The sequence below is a fragment of the Schistocerca gregaria genome, chromosome 4 (assembly GCF_023897955.1).
Source record: "Schistocerca gregaria isolate iqSchGreg1 chromosome 4, iqSchGreg1.2, whole genome shotgun sequence".
NCBI classification, from domain to species: Eukaryota; Metazoa; Arthropoda; class Insecta; order Orthoptera; family Acrididae; genus Schistocerca; species Schistocerca gregaria.
Window position 1 is genome coordinate 327,309,591 of NC_064923.1, and position 19,019 is coordinate 327,328,609.

Sequence of the window (19,019 nt, forward strand, 5' to 3'; positions counted from 1 at the left end):
CTGTGACAGAAGAGTCTCGACATCTCTGCCCCGGCCAGTAATCGCGGCGCTACCCCACAAGGGGTTATGGGCGTTAAAGTCGCCCAGCAACACAAAGGGAGGCGGCAGTTGTCCTATCAATGCAGCCAATACATGACAAGAGACATCACCATCCGGCGGAAGGTACAAACTGCAGACAGTAATAGGCTGAGACGTCCACATCCTTACAGCGACAGCCTCTAAGGGTGTATGAAGAGGCACACACTCGCTGTAGATAGAGTTAAGGACGTAGACGCAGACTCCACCAGACACCCTCTCATAAGCTGCCCGGTTCTTATAATAACCCCGATACCCTCGTAGGGCAGGGGTCCGCATTGCCGGAAACCACGTTTCCTGGAGGGCAATGCAGAAGAAAGGGTGACTGCTGACGAGTTGGTGGAGCTCAGCAAGGTGGTGGAAAAAACCGCTGCAGTTCCACTGGAGAATCACTTTGTCCATGGGCGAAATAGGCGTGAAGGGACCGAGGAGGCAGATCACGTCACTGGGTCACCTGCTGTCACCGATCGAGGACCAGTACAATCGGCGTCCTTGGCGTCTAAGGGTATGGCGAGATCCAGGTCTTCAGCGGACGCCAGGATCTCCACCTCATCCTCAGACGCAGAGCCTGTATGGAGCGGTGGGGTGGATGCCACCGCGCGTTCCTTGGCCTTAGAGTCCTTCTTCTTCTTCGTCTTCTCTCTCTGCTCCTTGGGCTTTACTGGCTGGGAGGGCTCCACCGAGTCAGTCTCCGGGACGGAGGAGGAGCGGGAAGCCCTGCGACCAGCCGCTGGCCTGCTTTTCAGCCATTGGCTGACGTCACCCTTCCCAGAGGTGGAAACCTGGGAAGGGAGGGACCCGAGGGATCCCTTGCGAGAGAGAGTCGCCGAAGAAGTCGGACGCTTCTCCGGCTTAGAGTTGGGGACTTGTGTCCCCGATGGTTGGGGGGTCATTGCTCCTGAGGTAGGTGGTGCAGGAGCAACAGATGGGGAAGTGCCCCCCACCATCAAGGGGGCAGGTGTAGTATTCCGGCTCAGAGTGTTCAGTGGAATCGGTGCAGCAGATGACAAAACTACTGTTTTGGCAGCGGTGGCATAGGAGCTGGTCAGAGCCACAGGATGTAGCCTCTCGTATTTCCGCTTAGCCTCAGTATAGGTCATGCGGTCCAGGGCCTTATATTCCATGATCCTTCGTTCTTTCAGTAGAACCTTGCAGTCTGGCGAGCAAGGGGAATGGTGTTCGTCGCAGTTCACACAGATGGGAGGCGGCGCACATGCAGTATTAGGATGTGAAGGGCGTCCACAATCTCTGCATGTCATGCTGGAAGTACACCGAGATGACATGTGGCCGAACTTCCAGCATTTGAAACACCTCATCGGGGGAGGGATATAGGGCTTCACATCACATCGGTAGACCATCACCTTGACCTTTTCGGGTAGGACGTCACCCTCGAAGGCCAAGATGAAGGCACCGGTGGCTACCTGATTATCCCTCGGACCCCGATGGACGCGCCGGACGAAGTGAACACCCCGCCGTTCTAAATTGGCGCGTAGCTCGTCGTCTGACTGCAAGAGTAGGTCCCTATGGAATATAATGCCCTGGACCATGTTGAGACTCTTATGGGGTGTGATCATGACGGAAACATCCCCCAACTTGTCACAAGCGAGTAACCGCCGTGACTGTGCAGAGGATGCCGTTTTGATCAATACTGCCCCAGAGCGCATTTTGGACAAGCCCTCCACCTCCCCAAACTTGTCCTCCAAGTGCTCGACAAAAAACTGAGGCTTGGTCGCCATAAACGATTCCCCATCGACTCGTGTACAGACTAAATAGCGAGGTGAATAAGGTTCGCTGCCAACCGTAGCCTTTCGTTCCTCCCATGGTGTGGCCAGGGAGGGGAACGATTGTGGATCATATGCCTGAGCGTTGTATTGAGGCCGAGAACGCTTAGAGACTGCTGGCGGCTGGCCGCCAGCAAGAGATGATGTACCACGCTTCATCGCGGGTCATCCGCCCTGATGCCACCTACTCCGACCAAGGGCCCTCCCCACGGGCGCCACCCAGCCTCAGCAACGACCACCTGGCGGGATGGCCATAGCCGGGAGTCCCGATGCCCCAAGGAGACAGGCATCTACTCCTTGGCATACGCGGGGAGTTAACGGCGCAGGCATCAGTAGAGCGATCCCTGTGTAGTTAGGGGGCTACAACCAACAGGGTACATGGCGGCCCCACCACAACGGACTGGCTACCGTGCTGGATTTCGGGTGATGTAGTCCAATATCGTCATTGGCGCAAAAAGCGACACAGCATAGCAGACTGCAATAAACTGCACCCAAGAACAAATCCACGCCCAAGAGATGGTAGGTGAGCGGGACTGCTAAGCGATGACGACAAACCTGGCTAGAGATGGTAATGCATGATGGACACATCGCTCCTTGTAAGGCGCCCTTCCCCAATCAGCTCGCTCTTCGGAAGAATTTAGAAGATGGAGGTCAATCCCGGTAGGGGACCATCACATAAGGCCGAAACGTTTGAGACTCCTTTTAGTCGCCTCTTACGACAGGCAGGAATACCGTGGGCCTATTCTTACCCCCGAACCCACAGGGGGGGCACTTAAAAGGGCTCAGACAAAGAGCCTTATTCTCATTTAAGTCATGCAGTTGCTGGAAGAAAGAGCATGTGAGATGGTTTAGATCAAAGAGAAATTGTGTTGCTGCAACTCATAGGAAGGACACACTTTCAGATTCACACAGATATCAGTAAAAGAATAAATTACATAGACTACATTTTCTGCTTTGTTATAAACAACTGTACTTGGGACAGTTATAAATTGTAGTCAGTATTCGATCTATGAGAAGAAAGGAGGCAGTAATACAGGACTAGAAAGAATCACACAAGTATTTTTAACTGTTTTAAAGGCCTTCAGCTAGAGCCAGTTTCTTCAAATTAACTGTAACTTCAGGTACAATTTCCTATTCCAACCATGAATGTTATTCTTCTTGAATCATAAAGTAATTCAGTAAGAGAGTGCATACTTTTGTCTCTCCTGAATTCTTAGAGGACCTTGTGCTTTCCCCTTCGTGAACCTGTCATGTTACTCTGGCTCTCAAAGATTCCTCTACAATAACAGATATGGCAATTGCTGATCCTGCAAGGGATCGTCAAAGACACATCATGCCAACAGAGAGTTATGTATAGTCCAAAGAATATCACAGTGGCACCTTTGGAACGAGGGATAAATGGATACAGTGGATGCAGACCATGACTTTACTACGGGTAATCCCAAAAGTAAGGTCTCCTATTTTTTTATAAATACATAGACCTGTTTATTTCTACAGTGGTTTACATCAGTTTACAGCTTGAACATTTAGCTATTTTTCGACATAATCACCATTCCTGTCAATGCATTTTTGCAGACGCTGTGGCAGTTTTTTTATGCCCATGTTATACCAGCTCACCGCCATGCTGTTCAGAAAGTTATGAACATCTTCTTTCACCCTGTCGTCGGAACTGAATTGCTTTCCAGCCAAATGTTCTTTTAACCTAGGGAACAGGTGATAGTCACTGGGCGCCAAGTCAGAACTATAGGGCAGGTGGGTGATTGTGTCCCACTGAAACTGTTGCAGGAGAGCAATGGTTTGCCGAGCAATGTGTGGGCGAGCATTGTCATGGAGAATGTGTACGCCCTTGCTCAACATTTCTCTTCTCCAGTTCTGAATTGCCCGTTTGAGTTGTTTCAGAGTCTCACAGTACCTGTCAGCTTTAATTGCGCTACCAGCGATTCAGCTCCGACAGCTCGTACAACGTATGGTTCCTCTCACTATTGTATAATGAGCTGAGGCATTTGAAATCAGGCAAGTGCCTAGGGAAAAAAAAGCAGCAGAAGATGGGGAGACATAACTGTTGTGTTGCATGGGGTCTAGTAATGAATATTTAACTTTGGACACAAGAAATTTGTAGAAATCTTAACTTTTTGTCAACAATACTATTTACATTTAGCTTTTAAAGTTGTACGATATTTCTTGTTTCAGGTCTTTTATGTGAAATGAAAATCACCACATGTGCAAATATTGTAAACCAATTGTAAAATAATTTATTGTCCACCAGACAATACTGAGAGGGGTGGTGCAGTGATTAATACACTCATTAGCATTTTGGAGGTGAGGTTTTTAAATATCATGCAGGCAATCCAAGTTCGTTTTCTGAGGTTTTCTTACTTGGCTTGAGGCAAATGCTGGGGTGGTTACTTTGAAAAAATATGGTCAGATTTCTTCCCAAACCTTGATCAACTAAAGCTTATGCTCCATCTTTTAACAATCTTATTGTCAATGGGACAGAGAACCCTGTTATTTCCTCCTTGTGTGCTACCTGAAGATCAGACTAGATCTCCTAGAAAAGTGAAGTATTCATTGATTCCATGACATTTGCCACAGTCAAAGTCTTTTGCCAACATTATATGCATAACATTAAAAACAAAGTGGACTTATAATTACTATGTGTGAAAAATTCTTTTAATCTTTTGCAAATATATCCATCCATATTGACCATGCTTTCATAAATGTAGAGATACAAGTGTAGTATCAATTACCAAATCAAAGCAATAAATTTTGTCTCATCCACTTCTTATTTTACTATGGGTAATATGGAGCACACAGTCCAGCAAATTACTATTTTTTATTTCCATCTGATTGCATTTGCAGCTAAAATGAAATATTTATTTCTTTTTTATTTTTTAAAAATTAATTCAGATTGCAAAACTTTTCATTTTACAAATGAATATTCATTACCAATACAAAAGAAAAATAAAACAAAGAGCACAGTGCACATTTGTCAAAGGTTTTGGCAAATGTCACTGCAGTTGATTTTGTCTACATGGAAAACAGAATAAAAGTCTAATAAGAAACAGTGGTGTGGGAGATAAAAGGAACGCAACACAGATTTTGTAAAGAAGTATTATTTTACATAACTGAATAAAAATTATACCACCATTAACTTAAAAGTTTTCTTCACCAAGATAGCATATACTGAGTAGTCACCCTTATTAAGGTAGTAATAATTATACGCCATTGACTGGTTACTGCTTTGAACTGCTGTAAACACAGACTTGTAATACATGATCTATGTCATTTATTTATTACCTAGATACTAATACTTACATTCTGTTGAAGCGGTCCAACACTATTCTCCTGCGAAGAGCATTCTTTGAATGCAGATCAACCAGTGGGATAAAATTCCCACTGGACTCATTTTCTTGTGAACTATCTTCAACTGAAGAGTCCTCGTAAGCAGTTTTTCCAGCAAAAAATGCCCTAACCTTCAATTGCATTTTCAGTCCCTCTTCCTTAATACTGGAATACTCTGGTAGTGGTCTCAGCTCCTTATTCTCCTTGGTAATTTTATTGTCATAATTAATATCTTCCAGTTCCAATAAATTGAGTTTCTTGCATATAGCAATGTAACGCTCTCGCATACCTGGATCCCAAGAATCACTCTCAGTAGGTTTGAAGTAATGAGTTATGTCCTTGTCTGCAACCATTTCCTTCATTCTCTCCTCACCAAAAAGAAAGTACATTGAGTCAAGTGTAAACCATTCTCGTACACACTTCTCAACCAGCAGTGTTGTTAAAGGAGCTGCTTCTTGTTTATTAATATGTACTTTGGTTGGTGAATGTTTATCTAAACTTTCCTTTTTCTCTTTTTTCCGAATACTTGTGTTTTTCTTCTTTACAGAGTCTTTACTATCTTCTGAAGCTGTTTTTTTCTCCTTCAAACTTTCCATTTTAGCACCGAGGCTATGATAATCCAAACCACTTTGAATTTCAACACCACTACACTCATTTTTTGTCAGTGTTACTCTTTCAGTCTGTTCCAATATATCCTCCTCTTTAATTTCATTAACTCTAGCACACTCATTCGCATTTACACTTGCCTTAAATACATTTACATTGCTTTCTGAAGGTAAATTGAGATTTTTACTACTTTCAGAGAGAATTTCATTAAATTCTGTCTTCATTACACATACACGTTCATTTGTAGTGTTTTGTAATTCTGCATTTATTTCAGATTCTGTTAATATAGCACTTAAATTTTTGGAGTTGTCATCTTTCAATTGTGTTATTTCATCCACAAGACTTTCTTGTTGAAAGTGTACCTCATCTCCAACCATGCCGCTATAAAATAAAGGCGTAAAGAATGATGATTATTTTTTAAGAAAGCTTAAGGGTTAAATACCTAAAATTGTTCATATACATAAACAAATTTAGAACATAAAAAACAACTAGTGTCATCTTACCTTGATTTACTCATTGACAACAGCTTGAACTGTGGAATTTCTTCTTTGTCACGCAACCAAAGTGGACTTGTCAGAAGCTGATCCTTTAGATATTTTGCTGCCTTGTAACAATGATTACTGCAGAAGTTCTGTAAAATTACAGAATCATAGAAAATTATCATAATCAAAATCCCACTGTATAGCTGATTATTATTCTCATATGCTGTCAATTACTATCACAAATGTTTAATTGAAGATGGCAATTATTCTTTTGTAGTTTCTGCACTATAACAGATTACCGGCTGTGATGTCATGAGCTTTGCTGGATATTTCAGTACTATGTGATAATTCTAATATGACACAGTGAGTGACACATTTATTTACAAAAACACTGATCTTAGCATGAGTTGGGGAATCTATGTTTCATACACATTAACAAACTGACTCATAACATTGAGTGCTTCTCTTTAAAACAGAACAAGTATTGCTCAGAAATGGGTTTTGCATTTACTTATGGCCAGCAAATGTGGTATCTATTTTGCAAGAAACCTTTTCATGATTTATTGCAACTATACAATACTACATGGTGCACTTTCTCACTTTGTGGAAATTACTCACTGTCACATCACACCAAATTACCAACTGGCCACTAGCAGTTCCACTGTCAATGGTTTATTATGTTATTAACATCTTTCATTTCTGTTATACCAGTCCTATATGTATGAATTCTCATGTTGAAAAAAAGGAAGAAAATGGACAATCATGTTTGCAGTTCTGAGACATAATCCATGGGGATCATCTTCAAGAGTAGTACGTTACTACAGCCATATTTGATTTCATAAGCCTATTTCTCAGTTACTGAGAATGAAGCAGCAAACTACATATACACCTGCGCCTACTTTGGATACATTTACATTGGCAATAAACTGCCCTAAACTGGTATTCCAGTTTATCCATTTTAATGATCCATAAGCATTATTTTAAAAAGCTATACAAAAAAAACTATTCTGGAGATCAAATTGACACACTGCAACCATTTTTCTCAGCATAAAAAAATTATATACAGTTAAGATTAAAAAGCTGATGAGGGCTCACACACATGCACAACTCCTGAGGATACATAGAATTAAACTTTTCTTCTACATAGTTTCTAGACAAATGCTGACTATAATAAAACCATGACTCCCTATAAATTACAATTTTTGATACCACTGGGTATAGATGACAGAAACATGTCAAGGCCACACAACAACAGACTGCACAGTCTACATAATCCACCATACAAATATCCCAATTATTCTTTAAAATTCTAAGATTCTAAGTTAAAGGTTGAACTTTAAATTCTCAATCAGAATGTCATATGCTTTACATGATTTTGAGCAGCATATGCCAAATGTTTCTTACTTTTAGAAAAATGATTTCACAAAATTTTTCACCATTTTTTCAAAATGTTTTTTATTAGAACAGTGAAAGTATCAGCCAGTTTTTTGTTGCCTAACACAAAATGTATCTGTGCACTGTCAAGAAATGAGTACCTAAGAATGACTATGCAAACAACATGTAACATCAAGAAAATATCACACAATTGGATTTTCAGGCAACAGTACAACTCCAGACAACACAAAAGCTGCAAACAGGGGTACACTAAACATTCTGAATTTTCACTCATCTCGACAGCACACAGCTTCTGATTGAAGTTGAAAATACCAAAGTAAATTAATCATAGAAGATACATGCATTACTAACTGCAACATAGAAGAATAAGTAAATTATACTTAGTAGCTGACATTACATCAAATCGCTTTGCAGCATGTAAATCATACTTTACGATAAAAAAGTAAGGATACATTTATTTCCCAAATGAAGCTCTATCTGCCACAACAGCATCTGTCCACCAATGGCAACAACATTACCTTACGAGTCATCAGCAATTCTTAAACTGACACCAATGAAATGTTAGTAAAAGCCACAAATATCAGTAATTATACTTATGATAACAGTTCATTTGCTCCCAGTAATTTTTATGCCTTGTTCTTTGGTTCTGAAAGTTTTCAATAAAGTTCCGTATTGACCCACAACAAACAGAAGAGCATACAGAGTATCACACAACATCTGCAATTGGTGCGGGGAGTTCCTAGCAAACAGAACACAGCATGTCACTGTTAATGGAGAGAAATTTGAAAATATTGAAGTAGCTTTGAATTTACATCATGGGAGTGTTAGAGAAGGATTACTTTCCCTAGGGTAATTTAGCTAAGCTGTTGATTTCAAATATTTGCAGAACCATGAAAGATATAACACTCTTTTTCCCACAAACGACTTGTGAGAAAGTCCTCACTAAATGGATATGAGACTCTTTTTATAGGCGTATTAATTACAGAGTAATTGGTATCAACTTCACATTTTCAAATGGAATTATATTAAAGTATGCTGCTAGTGTCTTAGTTCTAAAACAGGCAAATTCAATGATAATTCAGTCTTCAAAACCCAGTTGGCAGTTTCGGAGTAATGACAATATTTAGAAGTTATGATTTATCTGTTTTGGATATGAAACCAATAGTGTTGTGTGGAAGTTCATGATTTCATACCCAAATAAGGAAGTATCTCATGTTGGATAAGAAAAAAAACAGAGTGACGCACTGCCACAATACCAGTATGAAAGGGGCATAGAAGGAATGTAGGTTTTATTTGCCTCTGTCATTCATGTGCCTTGTGTACTGTGTAGGTAGAAAAAGAAAAGTTTCTCTCACAAACCGAACGAAACAAGATATACTACTTCTTTACGAAGAACGCAGAAGGAATATGAAGAGAACAGCTGAGTTTGTATACACAAACATTTTCCAAAAGACTGCTGTGTCCAACAATGACAGTTCAGACAATGTGAAAAACATTGTTATAGAAAGGACATTGGAATACTACAAGGAGAGTAAGAGTGAAGACGGTAATGAAGGTGAGAGCAAAATAAATGTTCTGGCAGCTGTTGCCCGTAATTAACACCACAGCTCCAGAGAAATTGTTAGTGCTTATGGAATAAGTCAATTCAGCATTGTTAGCAGTTTGCATGCAAATAGCTTCCATTTGTATAATATCACTTCGCCAGCAGATTAACCAGTGGGATAGCAGAAGACACATGGAATTCTGTAGCTCGGTTCTGATGCGACATTTGGACAACAGATCTTTCTCCATAGAATTCTCTTTCTCAATGAAGTTAACTTTACAAATCATAGAAAGCTGAATGTAATAAATATGCATTACTGGGTGATTGAGAAATAGCAGAAACTGAGGCATGCTGAACATCAAAGGCAGTGGAATGTGAACATTCTGTGCAAGATTATTGGAGACTATGTGATGGTCCTTATTTCACTGAATGAACTTCCATATGGGTAAAATCCATGTAAAATTCCTTATCAAAGTTATGCCTTTAAATACACAGATATATGTGCTCTAGCACTACCGGTTGTGGCTAGGAATGTGCTCATCCAGCTCTTTCCAGGTTGTTGGGTAGTACATGAAAGGACATTGTCAAATGGCCAGCACATTCACATAATTTGATTTAATTGAACTTTTTCTCTGGGATAAACTCAAAGATGAAGTCTTTGCACATGTTCTTATGACCTAAGAGGCTTTAAAAAATCACTGTTGCAGAAGGTACAATGACACAGAAGGGATCTCTCATTTAATTAATAATATTTATACCACAATTTCCTTTTTCCAAACCCATTCAGTTTTTCCATGTGCATCTTTCTTTTCAAGGTTCTGGCAGAAACAAAAGCAGAATTTTTATTGTATTGGCTAGTCAATCATCCATAGATGGCATGTAACCAGTTATTGTACCAATCCAGCCACATTTAGCCGAGTGTGGTTAGTATCAGTTTTAAATAAAAGGTTTCTTTTGTACATAGACTCTCTTAGCTGTGTTAAGCTGGAGAACCCCATCAGCCTGATGCGACAGTTCCATCTAACAGCACATACTCCCACATAAGAATAGTAGTCAATTTCATGTTCAAAACAGATAAATCCTATGTTTCAAACATTTTAATTACTCTAACATTACTAATAGGATGTTGAAGACTGGCATGCCATTGAATTTGTCTCTTTTGGAATTAAAGTACTAGCAGCAGAAATTATTAGAGTTCTATTTGAAAAATCAAAGTTGATACTGACATCTGTAATTAACATAACTATGAAGAGAGTCTATATGTCACCAAGTGAGACTTTTTTCATGATGAATAATCCCGTATACTAATGGTTTGGTGGATAATGTCTTAAGTTCCAGGAGGCTGTTTGGGCTGTAAGCTCTTGTACATTCACAATTTAAATTTTTTTTAGCAAAATGCAGGTAAATCTACTGAGGATTGACTCTTAGTGCTGGGATTAGCAAAAGTAGCATACTGCAAATAAGTAGGAAGGGAGGCTCATTATTGCTTTCTTACATCAAATACTATCACTGGAAACAGTCACAGCCATTATATCTGGTGCATTGGGAATTTAAGCAGAATGATCCCATACAATGAATTGTAGGAAAAGCAGATGCCAGATTGTGAGTCACTAGAAGTCCTGGTGTGTTGTGTAACCACGAGGGAGGTAGCTTACAAAACCCTCATTCGACTGGTTCTTGCGTACTTCCATGTAGTCTGAGTGCCTTACAGGTAGAACAGATGCAGAAAGTAGAGAAGATCTAGTAGGTTAGAAAGTGTAAATAAAATAGAAAGAAACTTCCACGTGGGAAAAATATATTAAAAACAAAGATTCCAAGACTTACCAAGCGGGAAAGTGCCGGCAGACAGGCACATGAACAAAACACACAAACAGAATTACTAGCTTTCGCAACCGATGGTTGCTTCTTCAGGAAGGAGAGGGAAAGACGAAAGGATGTGGGTTTTAAGGGAGAGGGTAAGGAGTCATTCCAATCCCAGGAGCGGAAAGACTTCCCTTAGGGGAAAAAAAGGACAGGTGTACACTCGCACACACACACACACACACACACACACACACACACACACACACACACACACAAACATATCCATCCGCACATACACAGACACCAAACATTAGACTTGGTACACAGGATATATAAGGCTGGAAAGTTACCCTCAAAATATAATACAAACGTAATAATTCCAAAGTCAAAGAAAGTAGGTGATTATGAATATGAATAGTATTGAGATAACTGTTTAATAGTCACAAAATTGCTGAGGTGCCTGGTATTGTGATGAAAGAATATTCACCCCTGTCTCTCAAACATGTGCATGTGTGAAGTGAGTGGCACATTGGATTAAAGTGCAAAACATTATCAAATCACATACTGGACTGCGATGAACATTAATGATAAAATTTGTTAATTTACATGCTGAAAGTCTCTTATGTTTGCCCTTATGGGAAACACATGCCAACCTTAGAATAAGTAAATTCATGTTAAATGAAGGAAGCAGTAAAAAGCCTTTCTTTGTGTTCTCTCTTCTCAACACAACCCTAAATTGCACATATTAAACCATTATTGTGGTTTGGACAGTTACCTTTCTTTCCGTTAAGTCATAAACTTTATTCTGTGTTGTGCATATCTTATATTGTTGATTTGGAATGTTCTTCAAAATACCATTACACAAAGGGTACCCACAAAGTTTAGTGATTGCCCTTTCTTCAACTACATCTTGAAAGTGGGTATCACTAATAAATTTCAACTGCAACAGAAAAGAAAATGTGTTTCACATTTAAGTAAAAATTTCCTTTCATTTTTATAACTTACTATCAAAATTTTGAGGTTACTGTACCACTGGAATTTTCACTACAATACAGATGTAAAAGCTATCTCAATGACAGTGTCACAAATAGTACTTTTCCAATAACAATGTAGACATTTCTTCAACTTTTTATGTCAAATACATGTTCAACATGGGGCAGCAGATACATATTGCATCTCAGCTTCAGAGCTTTTCTTTACTGTGAGTTTACATACATTGTCCAGATGTGCTTACAAATGCAAACCCATATGTAAATTGCAAATGGGGTAGACAAATTACAACATCAGAAAAGAGAATAGCTACATGAGAAGCAAAAGCTGAAATGCTAGTGCAGTTATCTGATCTTTATGTGTGTGTCCCTGAAACCCATCATTCATCTGCAAGTTAGTGGTTGCTTGTTTTAATTTTCTGAAGATTTTAATCTTTGAATATGTATCATCATAATACTTCTTATATTTGCTAGTCACATAATGATAAAGTATTACAAAATACTCTCCAGAACATTACAATGTCTAAAATCACATAATGATAAAGTATTACAAAATACTCTCCAGAACATTACAATGTCTAAAATCTGACAACAATAGCCATACTTATGGTACGCTGCAAAAGCATAACGTAAGTACTGCAAACAGTTTATTTTGTAATGTAACACGGGTTATTCATGAAAATGACCTATGTTCCACTGAGGATACTCACACTGGTGAAAGATAGTCATGTCTCTTCTAAACATTTTGTGTGGTGGGAAAAATACACTGTGAGCACCGTGATCTGTGACTTGTGCAGAAGATGTGTATGCAGTGACAACACAGCAGGGGCATGGTGCGGCGTTTGGTGACAGCAGTGGCACTTGCTGAATGAGGACATTTATGCCTTGGTGATGCCCCTTTAAGGTGTCATGAGCACCTCACAGAAAATGGACATACTACAACGTAAACTTCAAAGACGAATGAAGATTGTAAATCTTAGATCTTAAGATGAGTTTAATGTGGTGATTGATGTACTTGAATCAATTTGGACCTGACTTCACGCTGGTGTACATAATTGAAATAATTCAAAAGATTATCATTGAAGATGTGTTTGTCATTCAGTATATGGTTGTAGTGAGACACACTCTTACAGCATCATCCTACCTGGAAAGGAAGCCAAGAGGAATAAATCTGTGTGTGACTGTGGTACAGAGTAGTCAGACCATAAGAACAAGGACAAAACAAAAAGGCAACCATACTGGAAGAAGAATAGTGTTACAACCAAGTACATACGTACACACACACACACACACACACACACACACACAAAGAAATGAAAACACTGCAATTTACCTTAAAGTAACTGACAAAGCGAGATCATTTGTTAGATGGAACACAATCATTTCTTCCTGAGAAATGTTACAGTTCTTTTTGGTTTTCTCATATTGATACTTCTTTCTGAGGCTGTAATGTATGAAATTCAACCTAGGTTTAAATATTAAAGTGGCAAAGAAAAAGATAATCAGATCATACATATTCACAAAGAGTCAAGCAGTCATAATGAATTAGTATGGAACAGAAGTGGTACCATCATTAATTCATGCATCGTGTTCTGTAAACATAATCATGAATGAGAGTTTTCTGTGGTGTGGAACAAATGAAGTTATACATTAACAGCTAGAAGTAGCAAACTATACTACCATCAGCTTATGAATACTCATAATCTGCTCACACCAATAACTATGTGAATTACTTTTACTTCTGGACTATTTCATACATGTTGTTGTTGTTGTTGTTGTTGTGTCTTCCATCAAAAGACTGATTTGATGCAGGTCTCTATGCTAATCTACCCTGTAGAAACTGTTTTGTCTTTTCTGCAGACTACAGCAATTTGAATTACTGCAATCAAGCCTCTGTACCCCCTATAAATTTGAACAATTCATTTCCCTCTGTAACTAAATTTGCAGTTGTACAAGTAAATTGCCCAATAAAGATTACTTCTATTTGTTCATTGCTGAACTACACTAGACTCTTGCTAATCCAGTCATTCCTTGCACATACTGATGCCGGATTACTGAGTGTCTGAAATGTAGTTTAAATACACAGGGACTACACTTTATTAAATTCCAAGATACACTGCTTGTATCTTGCTGTCAGATAATGTACTCCAGGAAGACATCTATAGCTTCAGCAGCAGAAGTGTGATAAATCTTCAATCTCTCCTCCTATTACCTCATCACCACTTTCATCATTACTTTCCTGTATACTTTTGATTATTCCTTCAACTGTTAAAGTTTGGTTTATCTTACAGTTTTCCACATTCAGACACTTAGTAATATCATTTTCGTCTATTTCTCCTCCTCCTGATTGCTTGTCGAACATGTCAATGCACAGTGTCAGCAACTGATGATTCTGAATTGACTGGCTCATTACTGTCACTCCATACTAGTTATAACTCTGCATCAATGGGTAGCCACTCTTTTCTCCAGCACTTCATTATGGAAGTATTCTCCATTTATCCCATGTTACGCTGTTTGGAAACCATCTGGTAAGTTGATTGCTTTCCATATCTTCAACATAACCTTGGTAGAGTCGTTTTTACATTTGTTCAGTGTGGTGACAAGAAGTGCACGTCAATAAGGGTGTTTATTTGATTCCAAAATTCCCTGGTGCTTGGACTAAATCAGGGTTATCACACTGGTAGGGAGAGTGAGTGCTTGTACACCACCAGACTTTAGATCCACATATGATGGATGACTGCGAGCTTTGTCAATTATAGGAATAGCTTTCACTGGAAGCTTCCCCTTCTTCATGGCTTTTTTTTTTTTCCCCTCATCGTAGTTGATACGAATGTTTTGTGAGATCACCAAGAGAATTTGATTTGGTAGTGTATTTCTGTCACTGTGTTGAAAACAAAATGGATGTTGGGGTTCCCCAATCACTATGAGTTGTAGTTTATGACTCCCATTTGTGTTAGGGGACACAATTAATGTTACATGCAGTTTCTGTTGTCTGTAGCCACAAGCTTCCTTCTCGTTACTGGCAGCTACTGTTTTTTGAAGGAACTATCTAGAGAAAGAGGCTGGTTTCATCAGTACTGTAGAAGGCATCAGTAGTTAATTCTTCTTCCTCTATTTTCTTCCATTTCATCTTTACAAATCATTCTGCATCTTTTTCATTATTAGGCAACTTCCCTTGTGACTATCAGCTAGGACATGCCAATTTGTCTTCTATTTTTTTTCTTCTTTGATAGTCAACCCTCACTTGCTACAAACAAATTTCTGCCACAAAACTGTTTGTTAAATGCAACTGCTTTTTCATTTATTATCCGGCCACTGACCAGAACCAATTTTCTATGTATTTGTACATGAACAATCTAAAAACAGGTAAGTACAGTTCTTCATTCTCATTCTTTTGCATAACCTTCCATCTTCCCAACTTGCTCTCCACTTGAGTTGGGTGTTATCAAGCAACATAATCTTTCTTTCTGATGCCATAATTAGGTGCCAGTAGAACACAGTAAGCAGCGGCAAGGGCTTTCTGTGAAGAACCTCACTTCAACTTATCTAATACTGTGAGTTTCTGCTTAAGGTATAACATAATGTGTTTCCTTTTAGAAGCTACGACATTGAACTGTAAAGAAGAACATAATTTCAAATATGTATAGCACTATTTAACATTGTAATTTACTAACACATTGTTGTGTGTGTTAATTCACAGTTGTGTGCATCAGTTTTGGTTGAGTGACTAGAGGCCAGATAAGTCAGAGGCCGGACTACAGAGTGCCAGATTAACGAGATTTTTGTATAGTGGTGGGTGCACAAACCCATCATCAGTGGCATCCATACTGGTTGCTTAGCACATGCCGAAGACATCTGCCAAAAATATTCATGTCAGTATCTACTTATATACAGTTTTAATCAGAAAATTAATTTGGATATGTTATAAGTGCTAATGATCCACAATCATACAACCTGATGACAATGCTATGTTATTAAATTCACTCTTGATGTGATCAAGACCAGCATACAAGAAATAATTAAAAGTAATCTTTATTGGACAGTAATGTCATTACACAGAGAGAACCAGAATGCCACCAACAAAAACTGTCAGTTACAGATCTCTGAATTTGGAGGCGATATGTTGATATTTAACAAAATCTGTTGGTTGAGTATTTTTCAGTTCACCTCAATTGCTTCCCAAATGCAATGTGCAGATCAGATAGATGTGACTGAGTCCACATCCAAAGCTGAGTACAGCTCTTCTGCCATGGCAGAACCTACATCTACATTTCCACTTGTAAGTCACAGTATGGGGAATACCAGAGGTAAATAAGTGCAGGACTATAAAACCGTTCCTCCCTTTCTATTCAATTTTAGGGTTGCACAGTGGTACAAAGACTGTCTATACCCTTTTGTATGTTTCAAATTCCTCTAACTTTACCATATATTTCAAAAGACATGGGTTAGCAGAAGGCGCATTTTTCTTGACTCAGTTTGGTGTGTACTCGTACGTTTTTCTGGGGGGTTTAGAACAACAAAAGTCCCAATTGTTAACAACTATAAAACAAATTTGCCCCACAACTTTTGATAATAGATTTAAATATTGACATGCCTACTTGGAACAGTATGTGTGACATACATCAAACAGAGAATTAAGTAATTCAAAATTGCGCTTCATTCTCTCATAGAACTACATTATGGAGTGACAAATACAAACCTCTTGCATGTAGATTAAAAGACTAAAAGTGATTTGTTACTCTATGCAGGCCAACAAAAGCGACTAACCTAAGACTCACTGCTCTAACTAAAAGGAGTAGTACTCGTGATTTCTGCCATGGAGAAATTTGAAATTGATCTTTACAGAACCCGAAAACAATGACAACAAATAGTATGTTGCCACTTGCAATGGACATTACAGCTAAACTTTGCTATGAGCCATCCACGTGCTGGACACAAAGATTGAATGAATGTGCCAAATGTTTACAAAGTAGTATGATTTCAGTGGATGATACAGATGGGACAATGAAGAAAATCAGCAAGCAGATGGTTAGTAGACATACTAGACAAAGTCTTGTAAAAAAATGTAATCTTTGCATTGTTGAAGTTCAAGGTGTGATTGAAGAGAAAGAAAGCTGCCACATCAAACAGACTATAGCCCAGATACACTGAAACATGCAACAGAGAGACAGGTTGAATATTTCAACATAAGTGTAATACCATGGATGCAATGCTCTTACCATATAATGTGCCAGCTGACAATGTTGGGTAAATGAGTGGCTTATCTGTAGTAGGCTACTCACAGACAGACAAACTGGCTGGACATTAAACAGAACTCTCAAAAGTAAAGATATATTGAGAATGCAGTAAAGAAAGCAACATAAATTCTCACCAGTACTGTGTTTTGATACGACTGTGATGTGCCCAAAAGACCATTTAAAAAAATTAAATAAAATAGACTGGAGGTACTGTGATCCACTGAGGCAGCAACAGTCAAAGACAAAATGATGTTAAGCACAATAATTCCTATGTAGGACTACATTTTGGTTTGTGGTTACAAGACAATCTCCTGGCTAAGAGGACATAACTGGGACCATAGTATATGCAACCTATTGGTTTCAGTATACTTAAGAGATCATTAACTGAAATGCTACTAAGTATAGATTCTGGAAAAAAACTGGTGATCATCAACCATAATTGGTCATCAATCTGGATGAGGGCCTGGCAAATAACTAGTATAATAAGAATCTTATACTTTATCATCTGATACAATAAGTTAGTTTGTGTGTGTGTGTGTGTGTGTGTGTGTGTGTGTGTGTGTGTGAGAGAGAGAGAGAGAGAGAGAGAGAGAGAGAGAGAGAGAGAGAGAGAGAGAGAGATAGATAGATGTTTTAAATAAAGAATTATATTGCCTCTGGTGGTCTGAAAATGTCAAGAATGTGGGAAAATGAACATAGGCCCACTGGCAGTAATCTGAAATCAGTCACACTGGATGTTAAAGAGCACAGTAAGATAAAGCATAAATTTCCAGGATGAGATTGATCCATTTTTGTGATGACAATATCATCATAACTTCCTGGAAGATTAAAACAGTGTGCCAGACCAAGACTCGAACTCAGGACCTTTGCCTTTTGCGGGCAAGAGCTGTACAAACTGAGCTACCCATGCACAACACACCCCATCCTCTCAGCTTCTGCGAAGTTTGAAAGGTATGAGACGTGGTACTGGCAGAAGTAAAGCTGTGAGGATGGGGTGCGAGTAGTGCTTGGGTAGTTCAGTTGGTAGAGCACTTGCCCATGAAAGTCAAATGTCCCGAGCTCAAGTCTCGGTCCAGCACACAGTTTTAATCTGCCAGGAAGTTTCATATTTTCATGTACTACAAAGATAACAAGTGTGCATGTTGAGGTGTAGGTACCATAGTTCAAGTCAGTTCATGGATGCCAAGGCTTATTGAACGAAGTAAAAGTGATATTATGAGCGCAGTGGTTAGCACACTGGACTCGTATTCCGGAGGACAACGGTTCAAATCCGTGACTGGCCATCCCGGTTTAGGCTTTCTACGAGCTCCCTAAATCGCTTCCGGCAAATGCCGGGCAGCTTCCTTTGAAGGGGCTGCCTTCCTTCCCTAACCTCTCCTGTTTGATGAGACCTATGACCTAGCTGTTTGGTTCCCTCCACCAAATCAACCACCAATCAATTGACTCTCACGAAGAGTCAGATTATATGAATGCACTTTAGTGTCATTAATGTACGTTTACGGCCATGTTGATTTCAAAGAGAGCAGTGTAATCAGAGTAAGAAATTATAATTTCTACAGAGTAAAACAATTTACATGACGATAAAACTCACACAGCCGACGAACCATTCTTCATTGATATCTTTCTCCAGTAAACTCTCAACTATTTTTTGGGCTTTTGCATTACATTCTCTCTTTTTCTGCAACGTTGCTTCAAGGACCTCCTTGCTAAACATAAAAAATTGCTGAGTGCAAAGCATATTCCATTATATTGAAACATATAGATAA

General features: G+C 39.1%; 1 protein-coding gene across 2 annotated transcripts in view; it reads right to left on the reverse strand.

Annotated features, from left to right (window-relative positions):
• LOC126365741 (putative RNA polymerase II subunit B1 CTD phosphatase RPAP2) overlaps positions 1-19,019 on the reverse strand; it is a 45,257-nt gene that overhangs the window by 25,926 nt on the left and 312 nt on the right. The window contains exons 2-5 of one of the 2 annotated variants that reach the window (XM_050008191.1): positions 18,845-18,959; positions 11,803-11,967; positions 6,308-6,435; positions 5,172-6,185 (exon numbers count right to left, since the gene is read on the reverse strand). In XM_050008191.1, coding sequence (XP_049864148.1) covers positions 5,172-6,185; positions 6,308-6,435; positions 11,803-11,967; positions 18,845-18,959 — 1,422 coding nt within the window. The remainder of the gene's footprint in view (positions 1-5,171; positions 6,186-6,307; positions 6,436-11,802; positions 11,968-18,844; positions 18,960-19,019) is intronic. The other variant, XM_050008192.1, reaches the window with a different exon arrangement.